Genomic DNA, 20,326 nt, shown 5'->3' with positions numbered 1-20,326 from the left:
GCCTCTTAAGCCTCCTTAACGCTCGCCGATTCGCTGAAAAAGACGCATCTTTGCTAGTGTGCACAGCTGGCTGGAAGAGTGTTCTTCCGAGCGGTAGTAGCGAGGGCGGCGAGGGCGGCGAGGGCGGCGGAGGAATTTGAAGTTCATGATCGTGAAGTTCTGGGTAGGTTCAGAAAGCTGGCTACAAAGGTACTTCTATTTTAGTGTGAGACGCACTAAAAACAAGGTACCTTGGTGGTGCCTCACGTGAACCTGTACGAATAGCAAAAGACATCCGCGCGGTCGCGCCGCGGATGAGCAGAACCAAACGGCTACGTGGAAAATTACAATTTTTATCTTTGATGATAGTTTGTTTTCTAAAAAATCATCTATCCTAATATCGTAAAAAAGCCACCAGCTTTGAGACTAGATGGCTACTTCGCTATAATGGAGGGACGCGGATGTGGCACTTCCGAATTACAGAAGACAATGAATGACTCAAAATCACCCAGGGAAAAAAGAAGTCGTTTGAAATATCTGAGTTTTGGTTGAGAAATACATATTTAATCTTCTTGATTTTCTGCGCATTTTAATTATTTTCGCCGGTCATTGAGCTGCGTTTGCAGACGCAATCTTCCGCACCTTTCCCGGCGTCCAACTAAAATATCCAGGCAGCTTCCAGCGCGATCCACCGAAAGCTTCCAAGCAAGCTTCAACAACCGCATCGCCGACAACGCAGAGCTTCACGGCGCACGAATCATGCCGCCAAAACCGTCCTTAGTACGATCTAGCGGCGGCCCCCTCCGCGCCGTGGCATTGAGTCGCCATGCCGCCGCGAAGAGGCAAGTCTGCGCGATTTGCTCCATGTCCGGCACCAGAAGGGCGAGAAACCACGCGCCGTCGCCGATACGACCGACCCTCCTCATCGACCGACGACAGAGCCTGTCCACGGCGCCGGCGGCGAGCAACGTGCGTGCGGAGCTTGAGCAGGCGCTCGTGCAGCTGCAGGACCAGGCGCCACGTCTGGTCAACCTCTCCCGGCTGCAGCTGGCGCTTCAAGGTCTGCGACAGGCACCCGGCGAGGAGGCTGTCCGGGTAGCCATTCTAGGGCTCGCTGACGGATATGGATCGAGTGCCGGATTGACGTCCAAACGCTTGCTGCGGGCGATCCTGAGCGATCCGCTCCAGGACGAGCAGGCCTGGGAGAAGCAGCTCGAGGGCTACGACTTGACGAAGCCCCTCGTCATTAAGATCAGCACCAGTCCACACCTAGACAAAGCTGCCATCGACATGGGCAAGGTGGATACGATTCAGCGACTACACATTTCATCACCTGGCTACAATTCACTGGGCCTCGAGTTCCTGCTGATCGATGTAGAAGCTTCTGCTCTTTCTGTCCTGCGACCATCGATTGAGCATTTGGAAAACGCTGCGCTGGTGCCGTCAGTCGCCACTCGAGCTGCCGATGGGCGCGTTTCGCAAACGCCCGCCCCAGTTCATCAGGCACTGATTGTGGCAGACGGCCTCATGGGCGCGGTTAGTCTGGCATCCCTGCCCGCGTCCGAGAGTGGCGGAGCCATTACCACAGCCGTCGATATGAAAGGCCTTGCTGGAGCAGAGCTGGACGCCGCCTTCACCGTCATCGACCTGGCCCAAGCTGAAGAAGGTGTCCGCCTCTTCCGCGATGGCCCCCAGAACGCCATGCAGTACGAGCGTCTCTGGTTTGCCAGCAAGGTACCGTCCCTCACGACATGGCTCAAAGCCGGTCTCAAGACTGAGGATGCTGCGACGAAACCGGCCGTCAAGCAGCTACTCGCCTCTCTTCTCGAGAGCGCTCAATCGGCCATCCAGGCCGAAGAGTCCGTCATTGTCGCCAAGACGCTGGCTTCCAAGACCCCCTTAGACGACGCCGCTGGCCTCCACAAGGGCCTCGCCGAGTGGGCGCGGCAAGCCCACAGCGAGCTTCAGGACGAGCTCGACCTCGCCTTCACCGGACGGCGCTGGCGCAAGCTTGGCTGGTGGAAGCTTTTCTGGCGCGTCGACGACGTGGGTATGCTCACCGGCGACATCCTGAATCAGCGGTTCCTCCCCACCGCCGAGCGCGAGCTCGTCTACCTGACCGGCCGCATCGCGGCATTGCGTATTGGCGCGCCGCCTCGGTACCCGCAGCCCGTCTCGGAGCTCTCGGACTCACCAGCGGCCGCGGGCTCCGCCGCCGCCGCGCCGCCGCCCAAGTGGCCCGGCCACATCGCCTTTACCCGCCGCTACCTGCAAGACGAGACCGTGCCCGCGCTGCAGGCGCTCGCCCAGCGGCTGCTGGTACAGTCGCTTGGGACATCGTCGGCCGCTGCCGCGCTGGCGGGCACGCTCTACGCCTCGTCGTTGGTCGCGGGCGTGTACGAGGCGGGCGCGGTCGCCGCGCTCGGTGTCGTCTACGCACTCGGCCGCATGCAGAGGAAGTGGGAGGCGGCCCGCCGGTTCTGGGAAGGCGACGTGCGCGAGGAGGGTCGCAAGGCGGTGCGTGCCGTGGAGCAGAGCGTCTCGGAGGCGCTGGTCGCAAAAGATTGTGTGTCCCCGGCACAGGCGGAGGAGCTGCAAAAAGCCAAGGGGCTTGTGTCCACGGCGACGGAACTCCTTTCTCGCTTGAAGTGAGAGGGCCTCGATGACCGGATAGAACCATGGCAAACGGCCAGCTGTAATAGCATGTATCATACCACTTTTATTTCTTCGTTCCATTAGACTTCAACACACGCAACCAATCTGCACAAGCTTTGTTTAATCCCACCATGAGTAAACTTGAAACAGTTTTCTTCCTTTGTTATAATCATGTCTGGCATGCGCCAAATCGACTATATTCTACCGAGAGAAATGTAGCGAGATATATGAGTCGTTAAATCCCAAAACACAGAACCGTAAAAACGCCCCCCGAACTGATAAAATCACGACATCAGGTATCACTGCCTGATGGAAAAGAAACAAGACTCTCCAGAACCCTCCCGATTTTTTCTTCTACTCCTTTTATCCCTCCCCCAGCACTTCCAGTCCTGCCTTCGTTCCGAACATCCACCAACAGCACTTCAAGGTTCAACATTTTGTTTACCGACCGCCGCGACCACCGGCACGGGCACGGCTGACGGTGGCGCGACCGCGGGCCATGCCGACACCGCGACCGCGGAGGTTGCTGCTGCGGAACATGGGCGCGTTGCGGAGCATGTCGGGGACGATGAAGAAGCGCACGTGGGAGCCACGGATGTATACCTGGTCGAGGTGGGAGACGCGGCCGTCGCGGGCCGTCACGGTGATGTCCTTGAGCTGGACGTTCATGTTGTCTTCGGCTGTTCGCGCGGGGGAAGTAGAAAATGTCAGTAAATGTGTCCTCTGTGCAACCGCGGGAGGCAAGGCAAATGTGTCGTTGTACCTTCAAGAAGCTTGCCGCGGTAGGTCTGGCCGGACGTGATCTCGAGAGTGATGATGTGGCCCTGCGATGAGAGGCAACGTTAGTTGTCTTGACCCCTTTTACAACGTGGTGCATGCGCGCGCGCGCGTCCTGCTGCTGGGGGGCGGTGGTCGGTCGGCGGGCGGCGGCGAAAAACGTACCTGAGCTTCGTTCAGGAGCTTGATAGGAATGCCAATTGTTGAAGTCATGTTGGGCGCGAGGTGTGTGATTCGGGATATAGGTCGCTGCGACGTGCAAGAAAAAAAATGATGGAAAAGGAAATACAAAAATACAAAAATATGGTTGTTTGGCGTAGGTGCTTCTTTCTGCCTTGGGGGAGCTTGAAATTTGACGTGCCGCCAGCCCACGCCGCCGCGATAGCTTTTGGCGGTTTGGCGCTGCTTGCTGAAGTTGCGTGGGGGGGTTATGTTTATCCGATCTCCGGTGGGCTGGCGGGGGCGCTGTAACTGTTGCACGCGATGCATGAAGTTGGCAAATAAATCTCTTGAAAATTTGTTAAACAAAAAAATCGGACATCTTGACGATGTGATAGAATATACATTTATTCTTCTCTGTAATGAATTTTGCTATGCGAGACTTTGCGCGGCGCGCTGTCATATTTCCGGTGCCCTGCCCATGACCGACTCACAGTACAGACCAGTATTGGATACTTGTTTCAAGTAAAACTGCTCGAGAATGAATGACGTATGGAAAAGTCATTCCAATAGTCTATTTGATAAATAACACTAATTCTAAGCGCGAGCCATCTATCACCACTATCTTGCAGCTGGCGTGTCCTCAGACTCAGCTTGGGTATCATCGTTCGCCTTTTGCTTCTTAGTCTGCGCGCGAGCCGGCTCGCCCTTGGCCTTGCGCTTCTTGGAGCGCGACGCAAGCAGCTCCCTCTTCTCCTGCTTGCGCGACTCCTTGTCCAGGTTGCCAATGATCTTGCTCTCCTCCCCGCACGGCCACTTGGCCAGCGCCTTGGCCTCGTCCTCCTCGGACCACTCTGGCGGCAGCACCGCGAAGACGAGGTACGAGGTGTGCGTCTTGAGATCGGGCTCGGAGCGGTGGGTGAGTCGTCCCTGCATCCACGGCTTGTCGTGGTCGTCATCCACGGCTGCCGCTTCCGATGCCGCAGCGGGTGAGTCAGTGCCCGTCGAGTCGGCGGTGGCGCTTTTGCTTTGCTGTCCAGATTGCGCTTGTTGGAATTGCTTATTTTGCTGATTCACCTTGCGCAGCTTCGTCACCGCCTCAAGCACGTCGGCTGGTGTTTGTGAAACGCCACGCTCGTTGGGCAGATTTACGCCGACCCGCTCGCGGAGGATGTTGAGCCGGCGCTGTGAGATCTCAACCATGTCGACATCGGTCCATCCGAGTGTCCGCAGCTCGGTAACTGTTCTTGATACTTGCTCGATGCAAGGCGAAAATGTGCAGATGTGGACCGACTGCTTGGGGTCCAGAGGCGAGGAGCCGCTGCGGCGCGAGAGATGTTGGAGAGCTTTCCACGGGGCCGGCAAATCGAGAAATACGGCCGTGGCATTGGGCGACTTCCCGTCTACCATAAAACCGTCTCTATATACATCTCGGTGCTGTATTTGCACGATGCCGGTGAGGGCGTGGCTCTCGATCTCCTCCTTCATCTTGTGAAACCGGTCCTCGTTGAACTCGAAGCTGAACACCTTGCCCTTGGTATCGGTCTCGTCTGTCGGGTATCCATTATACACTGCTCGCGCTGAAGCATGAGAGAAGCTGCCGCTTCCTGCACCGGCCTCTAGTATTCTAGTGCCGGGGCGCGCTCGTATACGCTGTAGGATGTAGCTGTAGTCGGGTGTGTAGACGACTTGGGTTCTGTGCGGCAAGCTGCTGGTCCAGAGCTCCGGAGAGGGTCGAAGAACGTAGATGAAGCCACTGCTAGCCACAGTAGCCTTTTTCACAAGCGCCTTGCTGCCCTCGTCTTGGCTCACGGCGGGTGTGTCGTCGTCTGTCGTCTCTAGGCGGCGTTTGCGGCCTCGCGATCCAGTATCTACCGCCGATGCGCGAACTTGAGATCCCCAAGGTATGTCGAGTAGTGTCGAGTGCGGAAATGAGCCGAATCTTGTATTTAGCGTTGCGCCTTCTGCGTATCCGTCGACCGCTCCAGAGGACTTTTCGAGGCGAATGGCGTCAAAGTCGTCACGCGCCAAGCTAACAATAGCGAGCTCGCCAGGCTTGGTTCGCTCGCCAGGCTGCAGAAATGGGGACGGTTCGAAAACCATGGTGCGACACACGGTATGAGGTCGTCATATACCAATTGTGTGATGTTCGTCCAGCGCCGAGCTTAACGGTTGCAGTTACCTGATGCAACAGCATCGAAAATAATGAAGTACAGGAAAAAAATCCCGAGCCACTTGCCCCACTGCTTTGCAGCCCGCGTTCCAGCGCCACAAACCTGCCACGCGCTGAGCGCGGCATGCCCTGTAAGCGCTCTATTTCAGCGCGCCATGATCCACTGTAACTCGCCTGAGCCTCTGCTCAAGCGCTGTACGCCGCTGGCCCCAGTGAGGGGCAGCGCTGGGCAGCCAAAGCGGGGTGCAAAAAACTGCCCTGAAATAATGCACTCTCCGATCGGACGGTGGTGACAACTGTCTCGGTGGCTCATTTCCCAAGCTTCGTGTCATCTCATCTTTTTGCAACACCACTCTACCCGCGCCTTGAGCCCTCGCCGGTGACTCACGACTCCCTTTCTTGTCGCCGGAAGCTCGAGTCATCTGAACATCGTCGACATATAAGCTTCAGACTGCGCGTCTGGCTCTTGGTGACGCCTGTCTGCATGCCTTTCCTGCGCATCCTGTCGCGATCTTCTAAAATCTCCCCTCCACGGACGCTCGTACGATTTTACAGACTCTGCTCCTCTGGCACCATGGCATCTCTCAAGCTGCATAACTCGCTGCACCCTGGCGCGCCGGTTCCGTTTGTTCCCAAGGAAGACGGCAAGGTTAGCTGGTATGTCTGCGGACCGACAGTCTACGATAAAAGTCACTTGGGCCACGCGCGCAACTATGTTACCTCGGACGTCATTCGCCGCATCTTAATGCATTATTTCAAGTTTGACGTCAGGTATGTCATGAACATTACAGATATTGACGATAAGGTTGGTTCACCATCTGCTCCCTTCCCAGGCCTGTTGACTCACACGAAGTAGATCATCATCAAAGCGAGACGACAGCGGCTCCTCGACGTCGAGAAGAAGAAAAAATACTCCGCCGAAGAATTGAAGCAATTGGGTTTGAGCGCATTGCTTGCATACGCACAAAAAAGCCTGCCTCTCCTAATCGAGGCTGAGGCGAACCTCAACGAGTCCAACTACCCAGCCGCCAGAGACAAGGCCTATGCCAAGGTCCTCGCTGGAGGAACGCTGACTGGCGAGGGCAAGCCGAGCGACGCTGAAGCCAAGATCAAGATGCATATCGGCAACATGAACGTGGCTGCCGAGTCTATCAAATCTGGTCAGGTCCATCCTGGCTGCGACGAGATTCTGCTGCCCTACCTCGACTCTTTGTACAAGGAGACAGTAGATACCAGCGATCAGACCATGTTCACCGACCTCACCAAGGCTATGGAGGACCTTTTCATGCAAGATTTGGACTCGCTCAACGTCTTGCCTCCCGATGTTATTACTCGTGTCACCGAATACGTTCCTCAAATTGCCGACTTTGTCCAGCGCATTGTCGAAAAGGGCTTTGCGTACGAAGCGGACGGCTCCGTCTACTTTGATATCACCGCCTTTGAAAAGGCTGGCAACACATATGCCAGACTCCGACCCGATAGCAAGAACGACAAGGCCCTGCAAGAGGAGGGCGAGGGTGCCCTATCCACCAACCTGGGTGGCAAGCGCTCGCCTGGCGACTTTGCGCTATGGAAGAAGTCCAAGCCCGGTGAGCCTTTCTGGCCGAGTCCGTGGGGTGAGGGTCGTCCGGGCTGGCACATTGAGTGCTCTGTGATGGCCTCAGATGTTCTCGGCTCACAGATGGATATTCACTCGGGCGGCATCGACCTTGCATTCCCCCACCACGATAATGAGCTCGCTCAGAGTGAAGCTTACTTCCATGAGCCCGGTAAGGGTGAGCACACCTGGGTTCGCAACTTCCTCCATACTGGACATTTGCACATTGCTGGCTCCAAGATGTCCAAGTCCCTCAAGAATTTCCAGACCATCCAAGATGCTCTCGCCACCACATTTAACGCTCGCCGCATGCGCATTGTCTTTTTGATGGGCAAGTGGAACGACGGCGTTGAAATTTCTCCTGACATGATTACCCAGGCGGATAGCTGGGAATCCACCATCAGCAACTTCTTCACCAACACAAAATCCTGGCTTGCTGAGTCTGGTGCTAGCAGCGGCATCCAAAACCTGTCTCTGTCCGGCAAGTCTGGCTCTCCCCTCGTCACAGAGCTGGAGCAAGCCAAGTCCGAGGTTGACGCCGCCCTCTCAAACTCCTTCGATACTCCTCGAGCCATGCTCGTCATGCTGAAGCTTGTCAACACCACAAACGCCTACCTCAAGGACAACAAGGATGTTAATCTTGCCGAGGTTGAGGCTATCGCCCGATGGCTCACTAACATAGTTGGCATTTTCGGCCTTGACGCCAACGCCAAGCCCCCTTATAATGGCCTTGGGTGGGCATCCGTTATCGCCGATAATGTCGACCCGAAGACGGCTGTTCAGCTTTACAAGTCCATGATGGACAAAGTCAAGGCCGATGTAAAGGCGCTGTCATTGGATAGCGAGGTCATTTCTACACTGATTGCCAAGGATCCTACTACTGACTTTGACGCAATTGCCCAAAGCGGCTCCAAGGACATCGAGCAGCTGTCTCTGCCTTACCTACGCGTGGCTGCTCAGCTCCGTGATGAGCTGCGCCGCGTGGTTTCTGCTCAAGCTCCTGATGTCAAGAAGGCTATTCTTAGTCTTACCGACCGCATCCGTGACCATGACTTTACGAACCTGGGTGTTTATCTCGACGACCGTCCAGACAACCAGCCTTCTCTCATCAAGTTCATCCCCGCCGCGGAGCTCATTGCGGCGCGCGAGGAAAAGGCTGCCGCTGCTGCTGAAAAGGCAAAGAAGAAGGAGGAGGCGCGCATTGCGCGAGAGAAAGCCGAACAGGAGGCCCGCGAAAAGGCCAAGATGCCGCCCGAGGAAATGTTCAAGACAGACGAGCGCTACAGCGCTTGGGATGAGCAGGGGTTGCCGACTAAAATGAAGGATGGCAGTGACGTCCCCAAGAGCCAGCAGAAGCAGAACAAGAAGAACTGGGATAGACAGAAGAAGGCGCATGATGACCTCAAGGCCAAGGGAGGCCTGTAAAGAAGCATGAGTGGGTGTAGAGGAGTTGGGTTGGCAGCGTAAAGTGATATTCTCCTGAGATTATCATGGTTTGCTTTTTACTAGTTGATTTCGGACACTTATGAAACAAGATATGCATGATGGATGCAGTTGGCAATATGTCTGCGATATAAAATGCGATAGAACCACCCCTTTCCCCCTCAATGAAGGGCTACTTTTTATTCTGGCTTTGAAGAATTCTTGTTGCAATGGTCCGGAACTCGTCCCCAAACTGCAGCTTCTCCTCCCACCGCCGCGGGATCGCGTCCTCGCCGTCACGCGCGCCCAGTAGGCCTCCCGCGATGGCCGCGTTGGTGTCCGTGTCCTTGCCGATGCGCACCACGTCGACCAGCACGTCCTCGAGGCATCTCGGGTCCAGCAGCGCGGCCACCGCCACGGACAGCGACTCGAGCACGTAGCCCGCGCAGCCGCCCGGCATCGCGCTCGGCGGGGGGCCAAACTCCGCGAGCCCCCGCAGGCGCAGCTGCGTGCCTAGCTTGAGCGCACCAAGCACCGACGCTCTCTTGGCCTTGGCCTCCGCGGGGGCGTCCCCCGGCGGCGGGGCCGGCTCCAGGCGGCGGCACAGGCGGATGCCCGCCTCGACGGCGGCTTCCGGCGGGCGGCCCAGCACGAGCTCCGCGACGATGGCGTTGTACACGGCGCACCCGACGGTGCACAGGGCGTCGTCGTGGGTGACGCGGCTGATGCGGAGGCTCTCCGCCACCAGCACCTCCTGATCCCCGGCGCGGAAGAGCCCGGTGGGCAGGCACCGCATGAGGCTGCCGTTGCCAGCGCGGCCGGGCCCGGCGCCGGCGCGGTCCGGGTCGAGCGTCTCGGCAAAGGCCGGGCCAGTCGCCGGCGCGCCACTTGAGGAAGTAGCGGCCGGCGCGGGCGGCGACGTCGGCCGCGCGGGCGTGGGCGGGGTCGGTGAGGATGTCGAGGTAGGCGAGGAGCACGGCGCGCGTCATGTCGGTGTCGTCGGTGGCGTGGCCGGGCGGCCACCGGAAGACGCCGCCGCCGGTGATGTCCCGCAGGCGGGTGTCGCCGGGCGGGTAGGTAGCCTTGATGTAGCCGTGGCTCTTGAACTCGACGGTCGCGCCGAGGGAGTCACCGGCGTGTAGGCCGAGCAGGGCGCCGACGATGCGGGACCGGCGCGTCACGGTTGGCATTTTGAGGAGCGGGTTTGATGGGTTGTGGGTGAGGAATTGTCTGGTCGCTCGCGGATTTTCACTAGACTCCTCCTTTATAGATCAGGCTGATGAGTGGTTGAGAAGAAGCCTAGCGAGACGCACAATGGGGCGCAGGATGAGTAGGCTGATTCCGCGGGTCTACTCAGTCGTTTTATTATGCATTGAAAAAGAAAAAATGGCGCTTCGTAGCGTACATGATAGTTGGAAATTCCCATCTCACCCATTCGGTACACGTAATTTTCCTACTGTGTTCCTCAAGCACTTCAGCTATGAGGCCCTCACGAGTTAAGTAGTGGCTGTTTCAGACTCGTTTTCATTCAACTCTCAATCAACATCATCGTCATCTTGACGTTCCTGTGCAACCTTCAGGTTACAAGACAATCATATCGTCTAATCAAAAGTATTCTTATAACAGTGCTGGCTGCTTGGTATTGTTGCCGTGGCACAGGTGGCTTGTGCTGGCTTCAGTGGTAATGCAAGTCGTTGTGTTGCATGTATCTTCACCTGCCATCCCTATTTACGGAGGTGAGCTGGTTTTCTCTCTTCCTCACACATGATGTAACCTGCGGACAATGACTTTTTGGCCTGATCACTCAGCCCAACAGCCAGCCAATGCCACTTCAGCTCGAGTCGCCGACAAGGCCCTGAGCAACCACAGTTGCTTTGTGTTACTTCTTAGATGTACAACTATATATGCTCGCCCGTCAGGCTTGCAAGTCTAATTCATCTACCTTCATCATCCCCAGTCTACATCATCTCCAGCCTACACCATCTCCAGCCTACACCATCTCCAGCCTACATCATCTCCAGCCTACATCATCTCCAGTCCATCCTCCCACTCTCAAAAGCAACAAGAAGGATGAGCTCAGAAATGCCAGCCAGCTTCGGCACGAACTGTCTCGGCTCGTCGTTCGGCCTCATCATCTCCAACTGGATAGCCCTCATCCCACTCGTACTCTACCTCGGCCAGCCCAGGCTGGCGCCTCAACTAGTCGGCCGAACGGCGCTGGCCGGGTGCATCCCCTCGAGCCTGTTCCCGCAACTCGGCGTCCTTCGCGGCATGGCCGAGTGGCTACGCGAGGGCGCCAGATACATGGACTGGTACGTCACCGAGCCGGGCCGCATCATCTGGAACGCCGGCTTCAAGAGAAAGTGCCAGGGCGCCAACGGCGCCGCCAGCGATATCCTCACGCAGCGCGCGGTCAGGACAGCGGAGGAGGTTGACATCCCGCAGAACTTGGAGGAAGCGCGCGCCAAGTACGTCCGTCAAGGCACGGAACGCAGCGACAAGGGCGTCAAAGGCAACGGGCCTCACCGTCCGCGGATGCTCTACATTATCAACTGCACTCTAAACACTGACGAGGACCAGGCCTCCAAGGAGAGCCCTTGGGGCCGCATTCTCCGCGCCGGCCTCGAAACGGCCATCCTCCTGGGCCTTGTCGGCATCTCCGTCATCGCCGTCCTCTTCGGGATGTACGGCACCGCCGCGGCGCTCGTCATCGGCGCGGTTTTTCGCGTGGCGCGGCTCCTCATCCCGGTCCCGCGCCTGCAGGACTACATGAACAACAACCAGCCTAACATGAAGAACGCTCACATGCTCGCCTCCGACTACGCTAAGGCGAACACGTGGTACCTCTACACCGGACCGCGCGGTATCGTCGACGGACTCCTCAACAAGTCCATGATCAGCGCGGCCTCCCCCCTCGGCCGCAACGACCACGGCGCAGCCGCCGCCACCGCCGCCACCGCCCTGCTGCCCACGCTCGTCGGCCTGCAGGTCGCGACGATGATGTACGTCGCGGCGCAAGGCGGCTGGGACGCCTTTGGCCTGCTCGCTGTCGTCCTCCTCGCCTGGCGGCTGGATCGATACCTATACAGCGAGGACCGGCTTGCGGAGCGCTGGCTGCGCGCCGAGGGCGTCCGGATGAAGGCCCTCGCTTGCCGGTTCAGCGGTCGCGTGCCCATGATCGGCGCGGTGCAGGTGCTCAAGAGGCCAGCCACCAGGACAAAGTGGATGGACAAGATTCTGGTTCCGATGGAGCTCCGTGATATTTGGTTGGAGAAACTGCGCGAGCACGACTTGGCTTCCCGAACCCCCGCCGCCGCGGACGACGACACTGCTGCCGGAGGCCGGCCGACGCCACTGCCTTTTTGGCTAACGAAGGAAGGGCAAAAGTTGACAGACGAGGAAAGGAATGGCCGGATCTGGGTAGAGGACAATTATGCCTTGACGTGCGCTGCGGTGGATGCCATCAAGGCAAAGATGGGCCGCGGCAATGCGTAAGGAGAGCTCGGCGCTCGCTACCTACTTGCTCTTGAAGGTGCTGAGTATGAGGTAGCCGGCCATGGGATATTTCGACGAAATTGATGATACGATTGGAAAGGGGGGGGTGTTTGGATAACTAGTCGGTCTCTTACACTCCTAGAAAATTACTCTAGGGGAATTTTACGCTCTTTTTGAGATAATTAAACCTTTTAGTTCTTTAGGGCCTAATCATGAGTTTCTAAAGTATCTAAATTTTTAGGGATTAAATATATAACTAGGTTATTTATATAGCGCTTGCTTATAAAGAGGTAAGGTTTTAATTTTTTTAAATAAATTAATAATCCCTACTTAAATTATATAAATTTTAAATATACTAACTTTAAAGCTTTCTTAAAAGTAGAAGGTAATCTATACACTTTAGTATTTAAGTATAAAAACACTATTTTTTAATAATTTTTAGATAGTCTTTAACTAAATAAATAGGTTATTTAGTCCTTTAAGGAAAAAGATAGTTCCTAACACTAGTAATAAAGTAATTAAAGTAGTAATTAGTGTTTTAGAAAGCACTACTAATAGTAATTATAATAATATAATTAGTAATATAATTTATATATTATTTATATATAAATTTTATCTTATAAATTATAGGGTTATTATAGTAGATACTCTACTTATAGAAGTTTAAATATAGGAGTTATTATATACTAATAAGAAGGCCTTCTTTAAGCTCTTTTAAATGCCTTAAAAATAATTCTATTAGCTTATTAATTAACTATAAAATAATTTAAAAATAAAGGGCTTATAAAGACTCTCTTTAGAGGTAAAAGTACTAATTTTTTTATATATTATTAACTAAAGAATAATATAGTAAATAGTAGTATACTTCTTTTAGTTAGTTTAAAGTACTATATTAAGTATTATTAGTAAAGTATTAGAGGTATTTAGTTATTTATTTAATACCTTTATTACTCTTCTTAAGTTAGAATTTATATACTCTAAGATATTAAAATTAGTATTAATAAAGCCTTATTATAATTATATAAAGACTATTAATAGTATATATATTAAAGCTTTTATACCTCTTAAGGACTAATAATAGTACTATAATTAAAAAGAAAATATCTTATAGAATATACTTTATACTATAAAGCTTAATAGCACCTTCTTATATATTCTAGCTAGTACTAAAGGGTTTTATAATAATACTATATTATTATAGGTTACTCTATCCACCTATCCTCTACTGTATTCCTTGGATCACTCTGGATCACCAGTGATCCAAGTGATCCTGATGCTTGTGTGGGATCACCTCTGGCTCACCGTGATCCACGGTGATCCAGTCACGTGACCTTGCATCCTATCTAGGCGACTTGCAGGCGCCCGCCTGGTCGCTCCTTTGGGCCGCCTCCCCGGCTGCCTTGTATACATTCTTGATTCGTAACACTAAGCCTTCTTATACTATTTATTAGTATTTAATATTATCTTTAAGAGTAGAAAAGAGGTTAAATAGTACTTTAGAATATATAAGAATTATATAACCTTTAGTACTTAAGCCTTTAAATAATAGTTAAATAGGTATTTAAATTTATTAAATAGAAGTTTAGAATTCTTCACTTAGCTATTCTAGAATATAGTAAGGAGGCTTAGAGAGGCTTTATCTATACTTATATAGGATTATAGAACTTCTTAAAGGTAATAGAATACTTAAATAATAAAGTAGATAAAGATAATAAGGCTTAAAGAGAAAAATCTAACCTAATAGAGATAATTAAGAACTATACTAATAAATATATTAATATTAATAATAACTATTAATATAAGTAGTAATTAGTTAATAAATAGTAGGAGGAATACTTAGTATTATAAGTGGCTTATAAGGCTACTAGGCTTCTTAAGCCTAATTCTAATAAAGATAACGCCTCTAGTAAGACTAATAATAATAAAGATAATAAATTAGAAGGTACTAAAGAAGTTAATAATAATAATAATAATAAAGAGATAGAAATAAATAAGGAAGAATAACTAAAAGAGGGTAATTATAGATAAAAATATAAAGAAGTATATATTTATTAATATAAAGTGAATTTTTTATCTACTTACTAAAAAATATAAAAAATAGGCCCTTTTAATAAATTTAATTAAATTCACCCTTAATACCTTTACTTTAATTAACTTCCTCTCTTTATTACCTCTATAAGTATTAAATTAAGCCACTAGAAGCCTAAGAATAGCCTTAAAATAATATTAATTATTATATTATCTTCCTATTAATATACTATTATTTTTTTTATTCATTTTCCTTAGTAATAACCCTCTAAAAAAGTTACTTCTTTTACTTATCTATAGAGTTATTATAATACTTAAGATAGTGTATTTTAACTACTATAGTATTTAAAAAAGTATTAATTTAATTATTATTAGCTTTATTTTTTATTCTTTCTTATATATTAATATTAACCCTCTTAAATAGGTTATTATTATACTATTAAAGTATTAATTTTCTACCTTCTATAAAGCCACTAATTAGCTAGTCTAATAGTTAGAATCTAGTAAGTATACTACTATTTTTTACTATTCGTTTTTAGTTTAGTAAAAGTAAGTCTAACCTTATTAATTATATAGTTACTAATACTTTAATAAGTACTTCTTTAAGTGTTAAATTATTACTAATATTCTACTTTCTTTAGCTTAACCTCTTACTTAATTCTTTTACTAATATAGCCTTTACTTAAGTCTCTAAAAATATAATATTATAGAAGTCTAGCTAGTAGATTCCCTCCCTTTAAAACTAGTAACTATATTCTTTCTTAATATAGATAATAGCCTACTAATTCTTATTTAAAGTCTTAATAAAACTAGTAATATGTTACGAACAGACAAGAGTGACACAGGGCGGCCCGAGAAGGAGGCCAGGCGGGACGCCTGCAGGACGCCCGATCAGGATAGAAAGTCACGTGACCACGATAGGCTCACGGGCTCACCGTGAGCCAGTGAGCCAAGAAAGGATCACGACCTCAGCGTGAGCCAGTGATCCAGGTAGCACAGTAGAGGATAGGAAGGGTATATAGGGAAGGGGATTCCCAGTAGATAGCCAGACTAGATCTCTACTGATCAATCTAAGCAATAGTTCTACTATTGGGAGTAATCTCCTAAACGTGACTCAAGCTACGATACTGCTCATCTGCACCTGTGGTGCATTCAACCTGACTCACTTCCTAAGAAACAGATTTACTGTGGATTAGAGAAGAGCCACCGTTACATAATAGGATTATATAATATTCTAAACCTTAATTTAGTGTTTAAATAGGCTTAGAATATCCCCCTAATCTTATCTAGCTTTTATTAAAGCTTTTAAATCTTAATATAATTATTAAAGAATTAAGTATTAAATTTAAGTATAATCTACTTAAAGATTATAGCCTAGGATAATAGCTTATTAATAATAACTTATTAATTAAGTTAGACTTTAATTATATATTATAATAAGTATATAGTATAATTATTAGTCTAAAATATTTATTATATACTAATTAAAGAGGCTACTTCTTTACTATTAAAAGTACTATATTTATAGGCCTAGAGACTTAATTCTAACTATTAAGAAGCCTCTTTAACCGCCACTACTACCGCCACTACCGCTAAAGCCTCTACCGCCGCCGCCGCCACTAAAGCCTCTACCGCCGCTAAAGCCTCTATAGGCTCTAAAGCCTCTACCACTGCTAAAGCCTAGCTTAAAGCTAACTAGTCTATTCCCTAAGAGGCTATTTTAACACTATAAGACCTACTAAAGATAATAAATTTAAACCTAATAAGCTAAATAATATATAATATAATACTAATAAAGAGGGTCTACTAGTTGCCTTATAATTTAGGCGTTAAAATATAGTGGACTACTTATATAATTAGGAATAGGGGGTAAAAAAAGGTACTTCTACTGTATAATTCACTAGTAGAGGTACCTACCCTAGCCCACTTACGTTAAAAATCCCTATATTTAGATAGTTTGGAAACTCATGATCAGGCCCTTATTATAATGGCCTTCTATATACACTATTGCGCGTATAAAAGTGGGTGCTCGACGTGACAATTCAATTCCCCCACCTTGACCTTCCCACCCCCGCCGAACCGCCACCATTCCCGAAACCCCCCCCCGCCCCCCAAAAAGCCGGCCGCTTTGATCCATCATCATCACAAAACCCCATTGCCATTCCTCTTCTGCCACTACTGTACCCCTTGCATCCATAAACCTCCCCGCCCTCCCCCGATGGCGCAGACCACCGCCCACCGCCGCCTGCTCCAAGAGTACCGCGCCCTCACCAACAACCCGCCCGACGGCATCACCGCCGGCCCCGTCTCCGAGGACGACATCTTGCGCTGGGAGTGCCTCATCCAGGGCCCCGAGGGCACCCCCTTCGAGGGCGGCGTCTTCCCCGCCGAGCTCAAGTTCCCCAAGGACTACCCGCTCGCGCCCCCGACCATGCGCTTCCTCTGCGACCTCTGGCACCCCAACGGTAAGTCCTCCTCTTCTCTTTCCTTCCCGTTTGAAATCACTAATGGCCTGTCGCAGTCTACTCGAGCGGCCTCGTCTGCATCTCCATCCTGCACCCGCCCGGCGACGACCCCAACCACTACGAGCACGCCTCGGAGCGCTGGTCGCCGATCCAGTCAGTGGAGAAGATACTCATCTCGGTGATGAGCATGCTCGCGGAGCCCAACGATGAGAGTCCGGCGAATGTTGAGGCCGCCAAGATGTGGAGAGAGCGCAGGGCCGAGTACGAAAACGTCGTCCGCGAGAACGTCCGCCGGAGCCTGGGCCTGTAGCGCCCTCGCCCTCGCCAGTACATATATTCTTTTACACTTCCTCCACGACGTCGACGAAATACCCCTCTACTTGAATAGACTATTTTTATTGACCCTCTCGGTCCCGTGGCCGCCTGTTCCGGACCGTTCCCTGCGTCTCAATGTTGGCACCTCGCTATGCTCGATACATGGCAGCATCGCCTGTCAAACTGCCGAAATTGGTGCCAGCTATACCAATATCTATATCTCGTCTTTGTTGTCTTTCTATGTATTCCAAGCGTAACATAATTACAACCCTTCCTCATCATACTCCTTGTGCTCTCCCCTGTCTAATGTAAAGTTGCTCCCGTAAATGATGCTGTCATGTCTCATAGTCCATTCTCCGCCTTGAACTTGTCCCACGCCTCATTGAGCGTGCTAAACACCGATCCCGCAATCAGGCGCACTTCTGTCGAGGCATCTTGCGCAATCTAAAGCAGCAAATTAGTATACTCGACAATAACACTGGCCCCCCCACGACCACCAGTCAATGCTCACCTTGTCAGGATGCGTCTTGGCAATCGCCTTCATGTACGAAATCTTGACCTTGTTCGCCATGACGAGCTCGTGCATGCCCACCTTCTTCCACCCGCTGTCCTCCCAGAGCACCTGGTCCAGGCTCGCAATCAGGCCGCGGAGGTTGTCGCGCTTGCCGTCGCGCCATGCCGCAATCTTGGCGTCCACCTGCTCCGACAGCGCGAACTTCTCGTCGTCCTCCTTGGCCGCCGCCTCGTTAGCCGCGCGGAGTCGCGTGACGGCCGCGGAGTCCTTTGGGGGCTGCAGGCTAGCCACCGCCGATGCGGCTGGGCGTGGCCTCGGTGCGGCGGCGGGCTTGGGCGGCGCGGCCTTGGGCTTGGGTGTCAGCGCCGCTTGGCATCGCTGGCGGCCCTTGGCGGCCGTGGCGCCGCCGAGACCAGCTTCCACCGCCAGCTTCCACACCGTGAGGGCGTCTCCCCACTTCTCCATCTGCTCCAGGGCTTCGGCCTTGCGGCTGAGCGCCTTGCCGTACAGGTCGCGCATATCACGGTTCTCTTCCTGGCCATTATCTCCGGTCACAGCCACAGTCTCTCCCTGGCCATTTCCTGGCCCTATAATGCTGATGGCATTGTCTGCATCTGTCACGGCCTGCTTGGGCTCGCCTGTTTTCAAAGCTGTCAACGCTCGGTTTGTGAGGAGAATGATTGCAAGAGGATGCGTAGACGGCACGGCGGCGAGAGAGGATGAATAAGATGCATGTGCCTGCGCAAAGTCTCCGCGCTTGAAATGCGCCGTTCCCTCGAGGCGATGCTTTGTACAAGTTTGCATCGCTGAGGGCGTAATGGAAGGTATTTGGCGGGTGGGTATCGGCGTTGCCTTACGCACAGGCGTAGGGTTGGATTGTGGTTTCTTCGTCGGTGGCGCGCTTTGAGGAGGCGGCGTAGGACGGCTCGGTTGCCTTGGTGCTTCGGAGCCAAACAGCAGATCCTGCTCAGGTTGTGTCTTGACCGGTTCCGCCGCAGGAGACGCTGGTTTGCGTCTTCTACTCGAGCTAATGGCGAACGTGTCATCGTCGTCCGCGAAGCGGTTAAGTCGTGATCGTGCATTCGGCACCAAAGGAGGCGCAGCTTGTTGTTGCTGCCACCTGGGCACAGAGCCACTCCGACTCTGGCCTGCAGACGAAGTCGCGGGCGAGGAGCTTCTTGTAGCATCCGGCGTCCCTCGAGGCCCCTTGTCTTTGGCTGGTCTTGGCCGTCCGCCAGATTCCAGCATCATTGCCTCGTCAGTCGCATTGGTCTCCTCTCTCGTCGAGCCTCGTGCCTGCTTTGCCTGGGCATCCCGCATCCACTTGGGCTGGCCGGGATCACCACCGCCCTCTTGCTGGAAATCTGCGACAGCCTGCTGCATCTTCTTCTGGCCCGTCTTCCACAGCGAATTGGCCGTCTTGAACAGAGTGCTCCCAACCGCGGCCGCCGACTTGGCAAAGTCGGGCTCGCTGCGTCCTGGCGTTGGCTGCTCCCGGCGTTCCGAACGGTTCGAGTTGTTTGACGAGGGTCGTCCCTGCGCCTTCGCTTTCGACTTCCGGTGCGCCTCGTCAAGCAGCCAGTTGGCGGCTTGCTGGACGTTTGTACCAGCACCACTCTCGACTAAGGCGCGGCGCGCATCTTCCGGCGCGAAACCGTAGTCCACAAGCTGAGCCACGGCGCTGTCAAACTCGGCGTCACCGCCATTATTTGGCCGGCGGGCATCGTGTTGCGGTCTCCGAGGTGGCTCGTCGTCATCGGAAGAGCTTGAGTCGCCATCCTCAATTGGCTTTCCGGGCTCGCCACGTTGCGGGGCAACTTGTTGTTTGGCGCGCACCTCCTCCACCGGCCGGCCTAGATCGCCTAGAAAATCGTCGTCGTTGTCAGGCTGTGTTCTCGTCTGCCATGTCGTCGCTGCCGCCGGGGCACCGTTGGATTTAAATTCGCTCAGGCCAAACGGATCGTCGTCGGCCGGAAAAGCCGCCAGGTCCGAGCCCGACGCACTCCATGCATTAGGATTCGAGAGGTCAAGGGGCCTCTGTTCCGTCCTCGTAGAGGTCTCTTTCTCCGGCGGTGGGAAGTGGCTGGCGTTGTCGACCTTGGTATCCTTGTTGAACGCGGCAAACAGGTCGTTGTCGTCGCCGTCGTGGCTGGAGCTCTGTGCCGCGAGGGGTGGTTGCAGCCCCGGACTCGGAGCCTGGCCGCGCGACCCGAGCATGTCCCATTGCTGCCCGTTCCCAAACTGTGCCTCGGTCAGCTTGCGCTTCTCCTCCTCTTTCTTGCGCTTCTCGGCCTCGAGCTGCGCCTGGCGCTCGGCGAGGCTCAGGTTCTGGGACGTCTTGGCGGGGCCGAAGCGCGCCAGGTTGCTGAAGCTGTCCTGGGTTGCCTTGGCTTGTTGTTGAGGCTGCGGTTGCGGCGGATTCGCGAATGGGCTACTTCCGGTACCCTGCGTAGACGCGGGCGTGTTACGCCCCGACGTGAAAGGCGAGGGGCTCGGTCGCAGAGATGGGTACGCCATGTTGCTGGTCATGGGCGCAGCTTTTGGCGGTTGCCCACCGCTGGGCTTGGACCAATCGAGACCAGAGAGGTCATCCATATCGAAGGGGCTCTTCGTCTATCGGGGTATTATATTGGGCACTCGTAAAGACTGGCACGCGAGCATGACAAGGTATGCTGTCCTTTCTCAAATGTCGCCTGGAGTTTCGAAGGTTGTCATTGGTTCCACAAGGTGCCTGCGCCACACTACCG

The 20,326-nt window shown here is 52.4% G+C and overlaps 8 protein-coding genes across 8 annotated transcripts; 4 read left to right on the top strand and 4 right to left on the bottom strand.

The window, feature by feature from the left end:
• Positions 1-738: 738 nt before the first annotated feature.
• ISF_02039 (hypothetical protein) lies at positions 739-2,631 on the top strand (the record flags this gene model as incomplete). The annotated part of the gene is made up of 1 exon (XM_018845646.1): positions 739-2,631. One exon carries the CDS (start codon positions 739-741, stop codon positions 2,629-2,631), a length of 1,893 nt encoding a protein of 630 aa, XP_018707369.1.
• A 444-nt stretch (positions 2,632-3,075) lies between these two features.
• ISF_02038 (LSM domain-containing protein) lies at positions 3,076-3,624 on the bottom strand (the record flags this gene model as incomplete). Its single annotated transcript, XM_018845645.1, has 3 exons — positions 3,076-3,314; positions 3,398-3,458; positions 3,577-3,624. The coding sequence occupies 3 exons, from the start codon at positions 3,622-3,624 to the stop codon at positions 3,076-3,078; spliced, it is 348 nt and encodes a 115-aa protein (XP_018707368.1).
• A 567-nt stretch (positions 3,625-4,191) lies between these two features.
• ISF_02037 (tRNA methyltransferase complex GCD14 subunit) lies at positions 4,192-5,673 on the bottom strand (the record flags this gene model as incomplete). The annotated part of the gene is made up of 1 exon (XM_018845644.1): positions 4,192-5,673. The coding sequence occupies one exon, from the start codon at positions 5,671-5,673 to the stop codon at positions 4,192-4,194; it is 1,482 nt and encodes a 493-aa protein (XP_018707367.1).
• Positions 5,674-6,317: 644 nt separating this feature from the next.
• ISF_02036 (Cysteinyl-tRNA synthetase, class Ia) lies at positions 6,318-8,765 on the top strand (the record flags this gene model as incomplete). The annotated part of the gene is made up of 2 exons (XM_018845643.1): positions 6,318-6,548; positions 6,600-8,765. 2 exons carry the CDS (start codon positions 6,318-6,320, stop codon positions 8,763-8,765), a joined length of 2,397 nt encoding a protein of 798 aa, XP_018707366.1.
• Positions 8,766-9,058: 293 nt separating this feature from the next.
• Positions 9,059-9,952, bottom strand: ISF_02035 (ADP-ribosylglycohydrolase family protein; the record flags this gene model as incomplete). The annotated part of the gene is made up of 1 exon (XM_018845642.1): positions 9,059-9,952. The coding sequence occupies one exon, from the start codon at positions 9,950-9,952 to the stop codon at positions 9,059-9,061; it is 894 nt and encodes a 297-aa protein (XP_018707365.1).
• Positions 9,953-10,844: 892 nt separating this feature from the next.
• ISF_02034 (hypothetical protein) lies at positions 10,845-12,257 on the top strand (the record flags this gene model as incomplete). The annotated part of the gene is made up of 1 exon (XM_018845641.1): positions 10,845-12,257. One exon carries the CDS (start codon positions 10,845-10,847, stop codon positions 12,255-12,257), a length of 1,413 nt encoding a protein of 470 aa, XP_018707364.1.
• Positions 12,258-16,503: 4,246 nt separating this feature from the next.
• ISF_02033 (ubiquitin-conjugating enzyme) lies at positions 16,504-17,060 on the top strand (the record flags this gene model as incomplete). Its single annotated transcript, XM_018845640.1, has 2 exons — positions 16,504-16,750; positions 16,807-17,060. The coding sequence occupies 2 exons, from the start codon at positions 16,504-16,506 to the stop codon at positions 17,058-17,060; spliced, it is 501 nt and encodes a 166-aa protein (XP_018707363.1).
• Positions 17,061-17,407: 347 nt separating this feature from the next.
• On the bottom strand, positions 17,408-20,174 carry ISF_02032 (Heat shock protein DnaJ; the record flags this gene model as incomplete). Its single annotated transcript, XM_018845639.1, has 2 exons — positions 17,408-17,509; positions 17,577-20,174. 2 exons carry the CDS (start codon positions 20,172-20,174, stop codon positions 17,408-17,410), a joined length of 2,700 nt encoding a protein of 899 aa, XP_018707362.1.
• Positions 20,175-20,326: the final 152 nt, after the last annotated feature.

This window comes from Cordyceps fumosorosea (assembly GCF_001636725.1).
Source record: "Cordyceps fumosorosea ARSEF 2679 chromosome Unknown scaffold_3, whole genome shotgun sequence".
In the NCBI taxonomy this organism is placed as follows: domain Eukaryota; kingdom Fungi; phylum Ascomycota; class Sordariomycetes; order Hypocreales; family Cordycipitaceae; genus Cordyceps; species Cordyceps fumosorosea.
This window is presented reverse-complemented; position numbering and strand designations above follow the sequence as displayed.